Source organism: Ricinus communis, chromosome 4, assembly GCF_019578655.1.
Source record: "Ricinus communis isolate WT05 ecotype wild-type chromosome 4, ASM1957865v1, whole genome shotgun sequence".
In the NCBI taxonomy this organism is placed as follows: domain Eukaryota; kingdom Viridiplantae; phylum Streptophyta; class Magnoliopsida; order Malpighiales; family Euphorbiaceae; genus Ricinus; species Ricinus communis.
Window position 1 is genome coordinate 30,563,350 of NC_063259.1, and position 14,819 is coordinate 30,578,168.

The 14,819-nt window shown below is 35.3% G+C and overlaps 4 protein-coding genes across 5 annotated transcripts; 3 read left to right on the forward strand and 1 right to left on the reverse strand.

The window, feature by feature from the left end:
- Window positions 1-115: 115 nt before the first annotated feature.
- Window positions 116-2,873, reverse strand: LOC8277080 (pentatricopeptide repeat-containing protein At5g52850, chloroplastic). 2 transcript variants are annotated; one of them, XM_048373273.1, is made up of 2 exons: window positions 2,516-2,872; window positions 116-2,396 (listed from the first exon to the last, which is right to left on the reverse strand). In XM_048373273.1, the coding sequence occupies exon 2, from the start codon at window positions 2,351-2,353 to the stop codon at window positions 257-259; it is 2,097 nt and encodes a 698-aa protein (XP_048229230.1). In that variant the 5' UTR covers window positions 2,354-2,396; window positions 2,516-2,872; the 3' UTR covers window positions 116-256. The 2 variants fall into 2 exon arrangements, with proteins under 2 accessions (XP_048229230.1, XP_002513633.2); XM_002513587.4 differs by having other exon boundaries at window positions 116-2,873.
- A 1,371-nt stretch (window positions 2,874-4,244) lies between these two features.
- On the forward strand, window positions 4,245-8,579 carry LOC8277079 (protein SGT1 homolog). The gene is made up of 9 exons (XM_002513586.4): window positions 4,245-4,495; window positions 4,740-4,809; window positions 6,029-6,283; window positions 6,484-6,580; window positions 6,675-6,740; window positions 7,027-7,165; window positions 7,693-7,778; window positions 7,906-8,010; window positions 8,206-8,579. The coding sequence occupies exons 1-9, from the start codon at window positions 4,336-4,338 to the stop codon at window positions 8,311-8,313; spliced, it is 1,086 nt and encodes a 361-aa protein (XP_002513632.2). The 5' UTR covers window positions 4,245-4,335; the 3' UTR covers window positions 8,314-8,579.
- Window positions 8,580-9,388: 809 nt separating this feature from the next.
- LOC8277078 (trafficking protein particle complex subunit 1) lies at window positions 9,389-11,700 on the forward strand. The gene is made up of 5 exons (XM_002513585.4): window positions 9,389-9,535; window positions 9,906-10,178; window positions 10,264-10,378; window positions 10,476-10,594; window positions 11,335-11,700. Exons 2-5 carry the CDS (start codon window positions 9,955-9,957, stop codon window positions 11,384-11,386), a joined length of 510 nt encoding a protein of 169 aa, XP_002513631.2. The 5' UTR covers window positions 9,389-9,535; window positions 9,906-9,954; the 3' UTR covers window positions 11,387-11,700.
- Window positions 11,701-12,838: 1,138 nt separating this feature from the next.
- Window positions 12,839-14,809, forward strand: LOC8277077 (UDP-glycosyltransferase 88A1). Its single transcript, XM_025156351.2, has one exon. The coding sequence runs from the start codon at window positions 13,156-13,158 to the stop codon at window positions 14,581-14,583; it is 1,428 nt and encodes a 475-aa protein (XP_025012119.2). The 5' UTR covers window positions 12,839-13,155; the 3' UTR covers window positions 14,584-14,809.
- The last annotated feature ends 10 nt before the right edge of the window (window positions 14,810-14,819 follow it).

Consider the following 14,819-nt stretch of genomic DNA (forward strand, 5'->3'; position numbering starts at 1 on the left):
TGGCTCAAAAAACTTTCATGTGGGCGTCAGGGCAAGTGCCCCTCAATAGGCTTGCTCATGGTACATGTCAGTTTCAAATTTTTGTTGATTCTTTGAATTTGAAAGTGATGGCAAGTGCAATGGAAAGAGGCTTTCTTAAGCTTCTCTGTTTTATATTTTGTAGCACGTTGGGAATTTTGCAGTATAAACCTTCGTTTTTTGTGGTTTCCTGATGCTTGAGGTTTCCAATATTTCAAAAATCTTCTAAAGACGTGAGCTATGCCCTTTTTGGAAGAGTTACATTTTTATCATCTGCTTGAACCCTGCCCATTGCTGTCCAACCCTTTTGCTTTATTGATCTGCGAGTCTTTTCACCCAAATCATACCGCCCACAATCATCATACAGTTTTCCGAGAAGCAAATGGAATGCAGGATCTAGTGGATTAAGCTCAAGACCTCGCCTTGCCACATCTTCTCCTAGATTCATATTCCTATGAATCCTGCAGGCAGCCAACAAAGTTTTATAGATTGAAGCATCCGGCTCAAGAGGCATAGTTTCTATAATATTCATTGCCTCCTCTAGCCTGCCAGCTCGGCCAAGGATATCAACTAAGCAGACATAGTGATCAGATTGTGGTTCTACATCATGCATTTCTCTCATGGAGTGGAAATACTGGAGACCCATGTCCACTAAGCCTCCATGACTGCAAGTGGAAAGCACTAACAAGAATGTAATAGAATCAGGTTGAATTCCTCTTAACCTCATATCATCGAAAGCAGAGAGGGCGGAAGATATGTGCCCATTTGATGCCAATCCTGATATCAGTCCATTCCACGACACAACATCCGGCTCTGTTATTTCTGTAAATGCTCTTCGTGCCTCATGCACAAGTCCATATTTCCCATACAAGTCTATTAAGCCATTTGCGACAGAAAGACAACAGCTTAAACCGGATTTCAGAGAATAACAGTGAAGTTGTTTTCCAGTTTCTATTCTGCCCAAGCTAGCTGATGCAGAAAAGAAGCATGTCAGGCTAAATCCATCTATCTTTACATAAGCATTAAACATGTGACTAATCACACTCAGCGCAAGTTCATGATAGCCCATTTGATTGAGTCGTGTGGCAAGACTTGTGTATGTGATGGAATCTCTTTGGTTCATATCTTTTACCACACGCCACGCATCATCTACCCTCCCTGATCCAGCATAAGCATCCACAAGAGCATTACCAACAACAACATCGTAATCAGCCTTAGTCTTGATTATATGTCCATGTAATTTCAATGTTTGATATGGAGATTTAATGGCACTGCATACTCTAAGAACGATAGAGAGAGTAAAAGAATTTGGTTGCACTCCAACAGTCCTCATCTCCATAAATAAATTTAAAGAATCCTGTTGAAAACCATGTTCAGCAAAACCAGCAATCAAAGATGTCCAAGAGATGACATTAGGCGACTTTATCCCTCTAAACATTCTCAATCCATGTTCTACTATGCAAGAACATTTCATATACATATCAACAAGTGCATTTCCAACAGGAACGTCATCCTCCAAGCCAGTTCTGATCACTCTAGAGTGAATCTGCCTTCCTAAATCCAGTGATAAAATTGATATGCAAACACTCAACATACTCAAATATGTGAAATTACTCGCCGAGACTCCAGAGATCTCCATCTTGTGAAAAGCGGCAACAGCCTCCTGGAACTTCATGTTCTGAGCCAACCCAGAGATAATAGCAGTCCACAATATTACATCATATTCAGGTGTCAACTTTGAGACCTTAATAGCATCTTCGATCCTCTGGCATCTTGAATACATATTAACGAGCGCTGTCTTCAGTACCAAATTCAGCTTAACTCCCAAAACTATCGCATGGGCATGAATCAATTTCCCATACTGCAAACCAATAAAACTAGACGCCGCTAAAAGTCTAACAAAAGTGAACTCATTTGAGGAGACCTGCGCCTCTAACATTTCCATATAAATCCGCAAAGCGTGACTGCACTTCCCTGCTTGCACACAAGAAGCAATCACAGTTGTCCATGAAACCGTGTCACCACTATCCATATAACTAAATAGTTTACACGCATCCTCTGTTGAATCAAACCTAGAGTAAAGGTCAATCAAAGAGCTACCCAAGATTTGGTTAGATTCGAACCCATGCTTGATAGAAGAAGCATGAATTCTTTTCCCATAGCTGAAATCTCCTAGAGCAAAACATGAACGTAAAATGCTTGAGAAAGTGAATGCATTTGGATATGGACCCGAAAGAACCATAAAATCAAAGATATCTAGAGCCTCCTCGTGTCTCTCATTCTTAATGTGAGCAGAGAGAATTCCTGTCCAGGACACAACATCTCTGCAGGGCATTTCGTCGAAAAATTGGCGTGCATGTTCCACACTAAAGCATTTACTATAAAGAGAAAGCAGATTGTTGTTTAAATACAAATGATCTTGAAGACCCAATTTGATTATTGGGCTGTGAATGCAAACACCCTCTTTCAAAGACTTTAAATTGCATAAAGAAACAACCTTAGAACAAACGTCTTCAAGACGGTGTAGTAGTTCTGTTTTGTTTATGATGGTGGTGGCTGTTCTGCACATCATATTTTTTGCCTGGCAGTTTCATTAACATGTACAACCGGTATGGCACTTTTTTTGATCTGAGAATGAATAATTCATTACTAAGAATGAGAAGATACACCGGAAATCAACAGGCTGCGTAACTATCTCTATTGCCCCCACCCAAAACCAAACAACACTCTCTTATAGCGTAAAATACTAAAAATCCTAGCCACAAAAGATTTGAGTTTACTCCATATGTATATATTATTATACCTGCTTATATATTAAATTAAAAAATCATTGTTACATATGAAAAATTTTTAGTACATATTCATCATCTAATAATAAAAGATGCTGCATGTCCTTTTCTATATTATATCATTTTATGAAATTTTTCGTTAATAATATATTCCTAATATTTTACAGATTTACCCAACTTATATTTAAATTTTATAATATTCTATTAAACACTGATGATATAATCAGTGGCATGGAAATTATGCATAATCCTAAAAATTATATAAACTTGAAAAGAAAGCATCAAGCAACAATCTTAATTAACTTATTAGGGTATTGGTATATATATACACATAAGAATATTCAAGTTTATTTGAAAAAGTCAGAAAGAGTCCATTGAACGTTCAAAATCGATGAAGTATTTATGGTCTGCGGAGAACATTCTTTCGCCCTTCACTGAAATTGCCATGGAAATTTCCTTCCGGATTAGTCTGTTCATTTATCATATTGATGTGGAAATTTTCTTGGTCTACTGAGACTAAGAAAGAGAGAAAATGGAGAAGCGAAAAGAAATAAAATGAGTGTCTACTCTTCACTTCCTAAAAATGAAAGGAATCATATAATAAAATCTAATATAATTATTTATCGTAGTTTAATTATTGCTCAATCAACACACCTTTTTAATTAACGAATCTCTTCATTGTACTTGCATTCAAGTAACGTATGGATTCCATGCCTAATCTTTTTATAATGTTCTTATTTTACTGGAAAACAAAAGTAAATTAAGTTAAAATATATATTTCCTATTATAGTTTTGTACATGGTTTTATTTATTTATTTATTTCTTTATTGAGAAGCAAAAACATATGTTATTGAGAATTGAGTATTGCAACTTGCCCTATTGCGAGGTTTATATCCTAGTTTGTAGCTTGTTTATTATTTTATTTATGTGAATTTACTGAAAAAACTTATACTTAATATTTCATTTCATTGTATTCATAAAACAAAATTACTTTAATAACTTATTAATTATATTTAAATAATATAATTTTAAAATAATATTCAATACAATCCTATATTTTTCTAAAATATGAAGGAAATAAATATTTTTCAAACCAAATTAAAATGACAGAAGAATTTATAAGATAATTTAAATAATGAGTGAACATACAAGATCATAAATTATCACACAATAAAACAAGATATTAAAAAGTGGGAATTACTTTTGGTTTGATAATAAAAAGTGGGCATGCTTTTCAAACATCAAATTGCAAAGATAAATTTTTTTGGATAATTAATGGACTATTATTATTATTATTATTATTGTAAGAAATTAAATAATATGAGAATGAGTTATAATTAACAATAAAATAATTGTTAATAATTTTTTGAAGACTTAGTTCTAAGTCTTCGCTCCCTTGCGCACAGTTGTATTCGGTATCGTTTTATAAAAAGCCCAATCAAGTCAATCAAGTAGTCTCGGAAATCAAATAATAGTATCTTCATTTTCTATAGTTCTAGAGGTTTCTTCTCTTCTCTTTGCATCTCCAATGGCGTCCGATCTCGAAAGAAAGGCCAAAGAAGCCTTTGTCGACGATCACTTTGAGCTTGCCGCCGACCTCTTAACTCAGGCCATTGGTCTAGACCCTAACAGCGCCGAGCTTTACGCTGACCGTGCCCAAGCCAACATCAAACTTCGCAATCTCACTGGTTATTCTCTTTTTTCTTTTCTTATATAATTGTTTTGTGTTGACTGAGAAAGATTGACTACTTTTCAATTCAATTGAGTAATTGTTGTGCTTGTTAAAATTTATATTATTTAAGAGGGCTTGGTTGCTAGTTTGAGGAAGATAAATTTCAGTTTTAAATTTACATAGTTTTGTAATTTATGCTTAAAATCAATCCACATTTTGTTACTTTAATTGTACTTTAAAATTCATTTTCTTATGTGCAGAGGCTGTTGCTGATGCGAACAGAGCTATTCAGTTGGATCCTTCGATGGCCAAAGCTTACTTGCGAAAAGGGTTAGTATATTTTGACTACTGATTGGATTTGCTTCTCCTGTTGTCCTAATAGAGGATACGTTATTCAATTTCAATTTGATAATGTAACTTATTAATTGCTTCTCCTGTATACACACTTCTAGGATACAGAGTTTCTTTTTTTTTTTAAAATTGGTGATTTTATTAGGGATGCATCTTCTATATTAGCATAATTTACTACTACAAGGTTTGGTGGTTCTCCCAAGTTTTATTTGACTGATTGTTATTTGGCTGTGTATGGGTTTGTCTCATTTTTCTTCTGAAAGAATGGCGACCAGTCAATTAATAACAAAATCTATTCTCTGCTGCAGGAAAGAAGATTTTGAGACTGTTATGATTTTCCCTAAATAATCAAATACTTGTACGAATGTTCATTTTTTTGACTTTTATCATCACCCTGACCTCCATTCCTGCTGTGGTTTTACTCCTCTGCCATTAGCCTTAACGTCAATTCAACCATCAATAGCTACCAGACAATTTTCATAACCTAAGAACACTAGTGGCATCAACAGAAAAACCCTTGCTGCAGCAGGCTCATCACTATTGTAACTTTGGCCTAATTGAACAATTGCCTTATTGATTTGGCATCTCCTAAAGTATTTTAACTTGGATGTATAATATATATGAACCGTGAAATCCCATGGACTCCCAAATTAGATAACTAAAACCTGATTTAGTATTAGCATATTGAAGAATCACCTCATGGATGAGTCATCTTTTTGAAAGTTGTAGATTGAATGATAGACATGCATGAATTTCTAACTTCTTATGATTCTGTATTTGCCTAGCTGGATGTTTATGTCAACATATCTTCATTACACTTCATGTTTCTAATCTTTGTGGTTTGCATAGTCTTACCTGATTAAATTTTACCAGACCATGCACTGAACGATGTACGTATTACATTTAGCTGTATATATTACATTTAGCTCAATGGGACTCGTTCACTTTTCTTTATTATGTATTTTAAGTGCAGCATTGATAATTTCTCTGGGAAGTATAGGTTTTACTTGTTGCACAAGGAGCTATAGTATACGATCATATTTAGATGCTTTTCTGCATTGCAATGCCAGTCTGTCCGCCTTCTTCCCCCAGTTAGAATAGCATCAAATATCTGCATTGGCAGTCATGCTTAACTGACTGATTCTGTCTGTTACAATTTTTCTTATGGATTTTATGTTTGCACTATTACTGGTTGCAGGACTGCGTGCATAAGGCTTGAAGAGTATCAGACAGCTAAGGCAGCCTTAGAGATTGGTGCTTCTTTGGCCCCCGAAGACCCTAGATTTACTAATTTGATCAAAGAGTGTGAGGAGTGCATCGCAGATGAGACTGATAATCTGCCAAAGCACGCATCAGAAGCTCCTGAAAATGTTGTCCCAATGGAGGATGTTCAGCCAGTGAATGACCATATCAGCAAGGTGCCAATAATAACTCCATCCAAACCAAAATACAGGTTAGTGCAATTCTATAACTTGCCAGTGACGTCTTTAATCTCTTATTTCCTGCCTTTTGATTTCGAACTTTATACAAGGACCTTCACTTTCTGCAGTGTCTTGATGATTTACTTTTGCCGTGTTCTGTTTTCTAACTCCATATGATCAGAAACTACCATGGTAATAGTTTGAGTATGTGATTGATTGATGATTTGTGCAGGCATGAATTCTACCAGAAGCCTGAAGAAGTGGTTGTGACTATATTTGCAAAGGGCTTGCCAGCCAGCAGTGTTGCTGTCGACTTTGGTGAACAAATAGTATGCCCATTAATTAACTGCCTTCTCTCATTTGACTTATTTGGCATTCTGCTGGAAGATTGAGTAACTTTAAACTTTTGTAATGGCACTGCAGCTAAGTGTCAGCATCAACGTTCCTGGTGAAGATGCATACCATTTTCAACCTCGCTTGTTTGGGAAGGTATTGGATGAGATTCATGTTGTTGAGAAAATAGCTTTCTTGCAGAACAACAGTAACTTCTTGATATCCAGCATTTACTCTTTAGGCGTGTGAAAATATCTAGAATTCTTTAGATGTTATGAATCATCTGCAGCTTGAGTATAGTTGCACAATGTTTGGAATTTTGATTTTCCATAATGATCCTTTGCACTTCTTGCTACCTTCTGTTTTAGTTTCTGAATTTTTCCTGCAGTAAGGAGGGCACAACTAATGTTTGCCACTTTTTTTGCATCGCATTTGGAAACAGATAATACCTGCAAAATGCAGATATAATGTTTTGTCTACAAAGGTTGAAGTACACCTTGTGAAGGCTGATCCCATACACTGGACGTCTCTTGAATTTAGTAACGAAATAACAGTTCTACAAAGGGTTAATGTGTCCTCAGGTATGCAAATGCGGTACTAATATGTAACTGTTTAATTATCTGAACTGTGAACTTGGTGGAATTGATATTCTCTTTTGTCCCCAATTTCGTCCTTACTCACATAAAGTAAAAGAAATAAAGAAATAGACTAAAAAGTTGCATACATCAGTTATGTAAATTATATATTCTTTTTGTTAATATTTGATTATTTCTAAATTGTTATGAATTCATGTATCTGAAACCAAACAAAATGCATTTGTTTTTCTGGCTACTATCTTTGTCTATGACTTAACTATAAAATGTGATGGGCCCTCTATTCAATGATGCAATTCTTCTAATATAATGATTATAACCCTTTCTGGGATACTGTTATGTTCAACCCCTTTGAATTTCTCAGAATTGAGGGCTTTGGTCACCCTAAAATTGCGCTAATCTTATTGTCACCGAATAGTTATTTAAACACAAATGGCTGTGTGATTTTTCTCTGCTGAATTTATCTAGCTAATTTTACATCTTCCATTTATAAGCTGCTTCCTCTGACCATGTAGGTACCGGGTCACATAGACCTTCCTATCCTTCCTCAAAACCAAAACGTACTGATTGGGACAGACTCGAAGCTGAAGTGAAGAAGGAGGTAAGGTTCAAATATTATGATCTTCTTATAGGGAAAAGAGAATTAATCAATGTGGTTGTATTTCCTTTGAAATCTTATGGAATCGAATTGTTAACTGAAGCTTGAGAAATAATTGTCTAAATTTCAGGAGAAAGATGAAAAATTAGATGGTGATGCAGCTTTGAATAAATTTTTCCGGGACATATATCAAGATGCTGATGAAGACACAAGAAGGGCAATGAAAAAATCTTTTGTAAGACATTTTAGGCTTGTTGCTTTGTTTTTATTTATATTGTTTCTGATTTTCAGGTCCTTGTTTTTAAATCATAGGTAGGTTTCTGTTCTTATTACCTGCAAGATTTGTGAAGCCAAATGAAAACAGGTTGTGTGTTGCCTGAAATTGTAGTGGTTTGACCTGATATTAATGTTGTGCTTCTATATTTAACAGGTGGAGTCAAATGGGACTGTGCTGTCCACAAACTGGAAAGAAGTGGGTTCTAAGAAGGTGGAAGGAAGTCCTCCTGATGGTATGGAGATGAGAAAATGGGAATATTGAGGTCGTGGTTTAAGTAAATCTTTGTATTGTATCATTCTCTTTTGCGATTTTGGTTCATTGGGTGTGTTCTCTCTCTTTTTTCTTTTTTTTTTCTTTTTTTTTGTTTTAGTCCCTGTTGATTTAGACTTTTAAAAAAACAGTTTTAGGTCGACATTGTGTTTCTCGCGTTTCAGCAATACATATGTTGTTTAGAATGGACGAAACTGTTCTTATGATATGTGTCTGAAAACTTGACTGCCATGATTTACCAGCTCTTTTGTTTGATACGTATGTTCTCCAGTACAGTGCCTTTCTTTTTCTTAAATTTACAACCTCAAATACCTGCTCTTTTATTTTATTGTTCATGCTTTAATGTTGCACTTTGAAATGGATCCGGCTTTTTGGTTTTGCATTTCACCATGCGTTGTCAATTATCAAGGTATTATGGCATTTGTTTTTGGATTGGCAAATGGAGGTGAACAGTTGTTTCGTATTTTTATTGCTTCTTTGCAGCGTTCGTTGGCTGTCCAACACCAACTGCTAATTATTGCTAATTCAAATAAATTAATTGTTGATCAAATGGGCTTATTGTTAATACTTTGGTGGTCATACCGCACCATCATCTGCAACTTTAGTAACGACATATGTTAATATTGGATGACTATGGAACGGTGTCCAATGAAGCAATATTATGAATAATAAATCCACGGTTGTGGTTGTGGCTCACCGTGGGTTGAGCACGGATCAGTTCTGGGTTTAGCACTTATTAGTTTTAATTCAGTATAGTTATCATTAAAAGATTAATGTTATATTTGAATTGATTCGGTATTGATTATTACTAAAAAATTTAGTATTCTATTAAATTTTAATTCTTTTAAGTGTCAATTATTTTGTCGTGGTTCTATTCAATCACCTCTAAAAAATTATTTCATAATAAATAATTATATGAATTTAGATTTTAAAACATATCGGTCAATTTGTTAATCATGCAAACGTTAAGATTTTTTTTATTATCAATATTCTAAAAACCGATGTCTCATTCTACTTCTATTAGAAAATAATGATAATAATAATATAATAATAATAATAATAATAAAAATTACTGAGAAGAAAATCCGTCGAACAGCAGTGAGACGAAACGACGCCGTTTGCAGGTTTGCATTGGAAAACTTGAATGAGCCAGCTCCGTTTCCTTTTCTTTCTAGCTCTCTCTCTCTCCTCGCCTAGCTCCCCGGATTCTCAGGTATGGCTCCTTATACTTCCCTCTTTTTTACTCTGTTATCAACATTATGCCCTGTTTGGCTACTAATAAATCTCAGTAAAACAGAACTTTTACTCCGCCAAAGTTTTGAAATAGGGATGTTAATTATAATTGCTCAAAGCCTTCGATTTCGTAATTATTTTCCACAATTTTCTCATCATCCAAAGGGATCATATGATCTAATCACTTGTCAATTAGCTCTCATAACCCTAGCATCACCTCTCTAATTACTCCATCTTTTCAATGAATTAAACAGCAGTTAAATTTTATGCTTAATCAAATCAAATATCAGATTTATTATAAACTTATGCAAATGAAATAGATCTCTTATCCTTGACTTCTGATTTTCTAGGGCTTCTGGTATACAATTTTGAAGTGGATTAAATCGGGGGGCAAAAATAATGCAATTCTTCGGAGGATCAGATATAAGTCCGTCGCCACCGGCACCAACAGCATCAGGAAACAATGCTCACATGATGTATGTATTTAATAGGAATGGTGTCTGCTTGCTTTACAGAGAGTGGAATCGTTCACTTCACACGCTGAACGCGCAGCAGGACCATAAGCTCATGTTTGGTCTACTTTTCTCGCTCAAATCCCTAACTGCTAAAATGGATCCAACGAGGTCTAGTCTCCATTTCTGTTTCTTGTTAAAATTGTAATTTGGATTTTGCATTTTGTGTTGGATTAATCCTGTTTGCTTTTTGTAGTGGGGAGAAAGGAAACCTTGGGATGCCACAATTTCCTGGTCAAGGTTGTTCGTTCCATAGCTTCCGTACAAACACTTACAAGCTTAGTTTCATGGAAAGTCCTTCTGGGATTAAGGTCTGTTTATGCTCTTTAATTTTTGCTTTGTTGCTGAAACTACGAATCTCTTTATGTTCTTGAATTGACCATATGGAGTTGGTTTATATGTTGACAGATTATCTTGGTTACTCATCCTAGGACTGGTGATCTACGGGAGTCCCTGAAATACATTTACAACTTGTATGTTGAATACGTTGTCAAAAACCCCCTCTACACGCCTGGAACTCCTATCAGGTAGGTTTCTTTCTTCATCATTTTGAACTACAAAATACAAATCATGATTCAGTAAAAGATTTAAGTACCTTTTAATTGCCCTTCTTGTTGATGTAAAAATGTTTTTATGTCTAACTATGGACATCCATTTTGATCAGTTCGAAACATCAAAAGAAGGCATGTTTGTTTGTCCAATTCTTGTATTTCTTTTAAGGGCCATGGAAGTTCTTTCACCAACAATAGTACAAGTCTGAGTCTTGTGGGAAACTGCATCGTACAAAAATATCGGGCATGAGATTGTCTTTTAAAAACCTCACTTAAGCGAGGGTTATAACTAAGTAAGATTGGAAATATTGTCGATCCCATGTTCATGGGTTCAGTTTGAATATTCTCTCAAGCCAAGATGACCTGATATTGTTCTGTTTTTGGGTCTGAATTTAAGTGCAACCCAGTAAATTTACTACTGTTTGAGGGTATGCTTCTTGTACTAGCTGCATTTGATTTAATTATGGAGCTGAGTGCCCTTGGCCATTCGCACAAGTGGTAAAACAATAGGATAGACGGATTTAGCCCAAGTCTTGTTGAATCAACTCAACTACACTTAAGTTCTAAACTAGTGGAGGTGGGATAGATGAATTGTCTTTCTCCGTTTCATCCCTCAATCAAGATTTGAGGCATCCAAATCTTTTTATTTTTAAAGGATAAACTGCAGGAGCAAAAGCTGTGATATTCTTACTTGATCTTGTATCTGTTCCATGTAGGTGCGAGTTGTTCAATACTTCTCTTGACCAATATATAAGAAGCGTAGCATAATACGTCTTGTAGCACTTTTCTGCTGTCATCTGGCTACACGCTGGATATTGGTTCATTTCAAGGGAGAAAATGAGCGAGGACTTCTGTCTGGCCGACCACTTGCCAAACCTAGCTCCTACTGCACTGTGTACTTGAAGATTTGGAGCCTAGTCTGTCGGGATTACCAATTGTGCCTGGAAAATTTCAAAAATTCCACTGAAGTGCAACACTATCCAGCTTATTTGTAAGTTTCAGCATACAATACCTACGTTGTGGTATATTTTGCCCACATTATTTCAAAATGGGACTAACTGCAAGTCTGTCCTTTTTTCTTATGACTCAAGAGCCACGAGTCCACTAATTCGGTTATTTAAAACGCACTAACCTCGGACTTTCTAAAATCAAAGGCACCATAATCGTATAGAACAAAATGGCACCTTACCAAATTGAGCTAATTCTCTTGATTCAGTACAAATCAAACCGAGTTGGTGTCATTCTTTGTTCTAATAATCAAAGAAAACACAGTTTTGACCTTGAATTTGATTCTAGCATTAAAAGAAAAATTGGTATTAGATAGAGTTGTCAATTACATGTTTGAACTACCAATTCCTTACATTTTTTTTTTCAGTTTACAGCGCTTGCAAGTATGGTGTAGTAATTCGATGTTCACACAAATTTCTTATTGCATCAAAATATTTGCTAGAATTGAAAAAAAAAAAACTCTTAGAATTTTTGTAGCATCAAAACACAAGTTCAAGAATAGAACCAAAAGCATAGCAATTTTAAAGATTACAGTAGAAGAAACATGATTGCAATTGAGCAAGCAATTCCAAATTCAAAGGCGACAACTTGGCATGGATAGACAAGTAGGGTTAGATAACCCTAATGGTAATCAAGTATATATTTATTAAAAAATTAGTATGGTATAATAGTAAAATACTTTTGAATTAATTAGTATCGTATAATACAAAATATAAAATGATCGATATTCTTTAGCGGTGTCTTTTTGTTTATTTCTTGTTCTTTTAAATCAGTAGGGTCTCTTTTTCACTATCTTGAAATAAATAAGTCCTTAAGAAATTAAGACTGATGTATGCAGCGAAAGGTTAGATATTAAAAATCTGGCTATGCTGTGGTCCACCTGTCTCGTCTTGATAGGATGACTATTCAATTCCAAATAGTAAGTATAGCAACTTCTAGGACATATACTTACTAGTCAATTCTTTTAAGAAACTTTTCAAATTAAAATAAAAAATAAAATTTTGTATTTATTTGTGTTTATGTTTTTAAAAATAAAAATAAAATATATATTTTTGTTTATAAAATTTAAATTAAACATTTAAAAATAAATTTAACTTGTTTTGTATGTTCTTTTATATAAAAAATTACTTGTTTTTAAATAAAAACAAAAGGTCCTCAAACGAAAATAAAAAAATTTCAAGTCTATTTTTTATGCTTAAAATATTATCTAAATAAAAAATAAATTTTCTAAAGTTAAAATGTTATATAAAATTTTACAAATTTTTTATAAAAATGAAAAAATTTCATTTTTTAAAAAATTTAAAAAATAAAAGTAAAAAAATTCTCGATAAGTAATCACGCCCATGAACTTTCCTCCCTTTTTCCTCTACTTACAAACAAGGGGTCAAAGTTGGGTGGATAAATGCACCTAATACATATATATTATTCCCCGTAAACTTCTCATCCATTTCTTCTTCTTGCTCGCCAATCCAAACTTAAAAGACCAGGCAAGCTCATTCTTCTCATCCGATAAGCAACCGCAGGCAGCCATGGAAGAGGCCATAGTTCTATACCCAACACCAGCAATAGGCCACTTAATATCAATGGTAGAGCTGGGCAAGCTCATACTTTCCTGCCGTCCTTCCTGTTCCATTCATATACTAATTCTCGCAGCACCTTATGAGGCCGGATCCACTGCTCCTTTCATCGCTAAGGTCTCTGCCACAATTCCCCAGATCAAATTCCATCATCTTCCCATCATCACTCTCCCTTCCGCTCCCACCACACACCATGAAACTCTCACTTTTGAGGTCATCCGTCTCAGTAATATTAATGTCCACCAGACTCTTCTCTCCATTTCCGAAACCTCCACCATTAGCGCCTTTATTATGGACTTCTTTTGTGCTGCTTCTCTATCTGTTCCGACAGAACTTAACATTCCTGGTTATTTTTTCTTTACTTCTGGTGCTAGTTGTCTTGCTCTTTTATTGTATTTTCCAACTATTCATCAAAACACTACAAAAAGTTTCAAAGATCTTAATACCTTTCTTGATGTTCCTGGTGCGCCACTAGTACTTGCCTCTGACTTGCCAAAACCGACTCTTGATCGCAATGATAAGGCCTATGAATGCTTCCTAGACTGCGCCAAATGCTTTTATAAATCATCTGGAATTATAGTGAACACCTTTGAACTGCTAGAGCCAAAAGCTGTGAAGTCAATATCAGATGGACGATGCATACCCAATGCCACCACACCACCTGTTTATTGTATTGGGCCGTTAATAGTAACCAATAATAAAAGGGGTGATAACAACACCAGTAATGGCGCCCCACAGTGTTTAACATGGCTTGATTCGCAGCCAAGTAAAAGTGTTGTTTTTCTATGTTTTGGAAGCTTAGGGCTGTTCTCAAAGGAACAATTGAGAGAAATAGCAATTGGGTTGGAGAGAAGTGGCCAAAGGTTCTTATGGGTAGTGCGTAATCCTCCTTCCAATAACCAAAGCTTAGCCATCTCAGCGCAACCAGAACCCGATTTGGACTCATTACTGCCTGATGGATTCTTGGACCGTACTAAAGGAAGGGGTTTCGTGATGAAGTCATGGGCTCCGCAACTAGCAGTACTGAATCATGATTCGGTTGGTGGATTTGTGACTCATTGCGGCTGGAATTCGGTGCTTGAATCAGTTTGTGCAGGTGTACCACTTATTGCATGGCCACTGTACGCAGAGCAAAGGTTCAATAAGGTATTACTAGTAGAAGAGATTAAAATCGCTTTGCCAATGAACGAGTCTGAAAACGGGTTTATAACCGCATTAGAGGTGGAGAAACGAGTTAATGAGCTGATGGAGTCCGAGGCGGCCAACACAGTGAGAGAGCAAACCATTGCTATGCAAAAAGCATCCAAGGCTGCAGTTACTGAGGTGGGTTCCTCTCACGCTGCGTTATCCAAACTCATCGACTCATGGAAGGGCAAGTAAGTGGAATCTTGGTATGCAATCATTCACGAGTAGAAAGTACATTGGTTTTGTTTTTTCTTTTCTTTTAGTCGGTACGAGTGCCCGTGTTACTCTCTTTTTCTTTTTCTTTTTTTTCAATAGAAAAATAGAAAAAAGAGAGGGCGACCGATGCCCACGTTACTTGTATAACAATAATATATATTTATTAATTTTAAATAATAAAATATATTTTAATTATTTATTAAAATATTATATAT

Bases quoted from the DNA above. Each gene is read 5' to 3' on its own strand.
- LOC8277077 (XM_025156351.2), top strand. From the start codon at position 13,156: ATGGAAGAGGCCATAGTTCTATACCCAACACCAGCAATAGGCCACTTA.
- LOC8277079 (XM_002513586.4), top strand. From the start codon at position 4,336: ATGGCGTCCGATCTCGAAAGAAAGGCCAAAGAAGCCTTTGTCGACGAT. The intron at 6,741-7,026 runs GTATTGGATGAG...ATTTGGAAACAG, and splicing joins AACCTCGCTTGTTTGGGAAG to ATAATACCTGCAAAATGCAG. The intron at 7,779-7,905 runs GTAAGGTTCAAA...TCTAAATTTCAG, and splicing joins AAGCTGAAGTGAAGAAGGAG to GAGAAAGATGAAAAATTAGA.
- LOC8277080 (XM_002513587.4), bottom strand. From the start codon at position 2,590: ATGATGTGCAGAACAGCCACCACCATCATAAACAAAACAGAACTACTA.
- LOC8277078 (XM_002513585.4), top strand. From the start codon at position 9,955: ATGCAATTCTTCGGAGGATCAGATATAAGTCCGTCGCCACCGGCACCA. The intron at 10,179-10,263 runs GTCTAGTCTCCA...TGCTTTTTGTAG, and splicing joins GCTAAAATGGATCCAACGAG to TGGGGAGAAAGGAAACCTTG. The intron at 10,595-11,334 runs GTAGGTTTCTTT...TGTTCCATGTAG, and splicing joins ACGCCTGGAACTCCTATCAG to GTGCGAGTTGTTCAATACTT.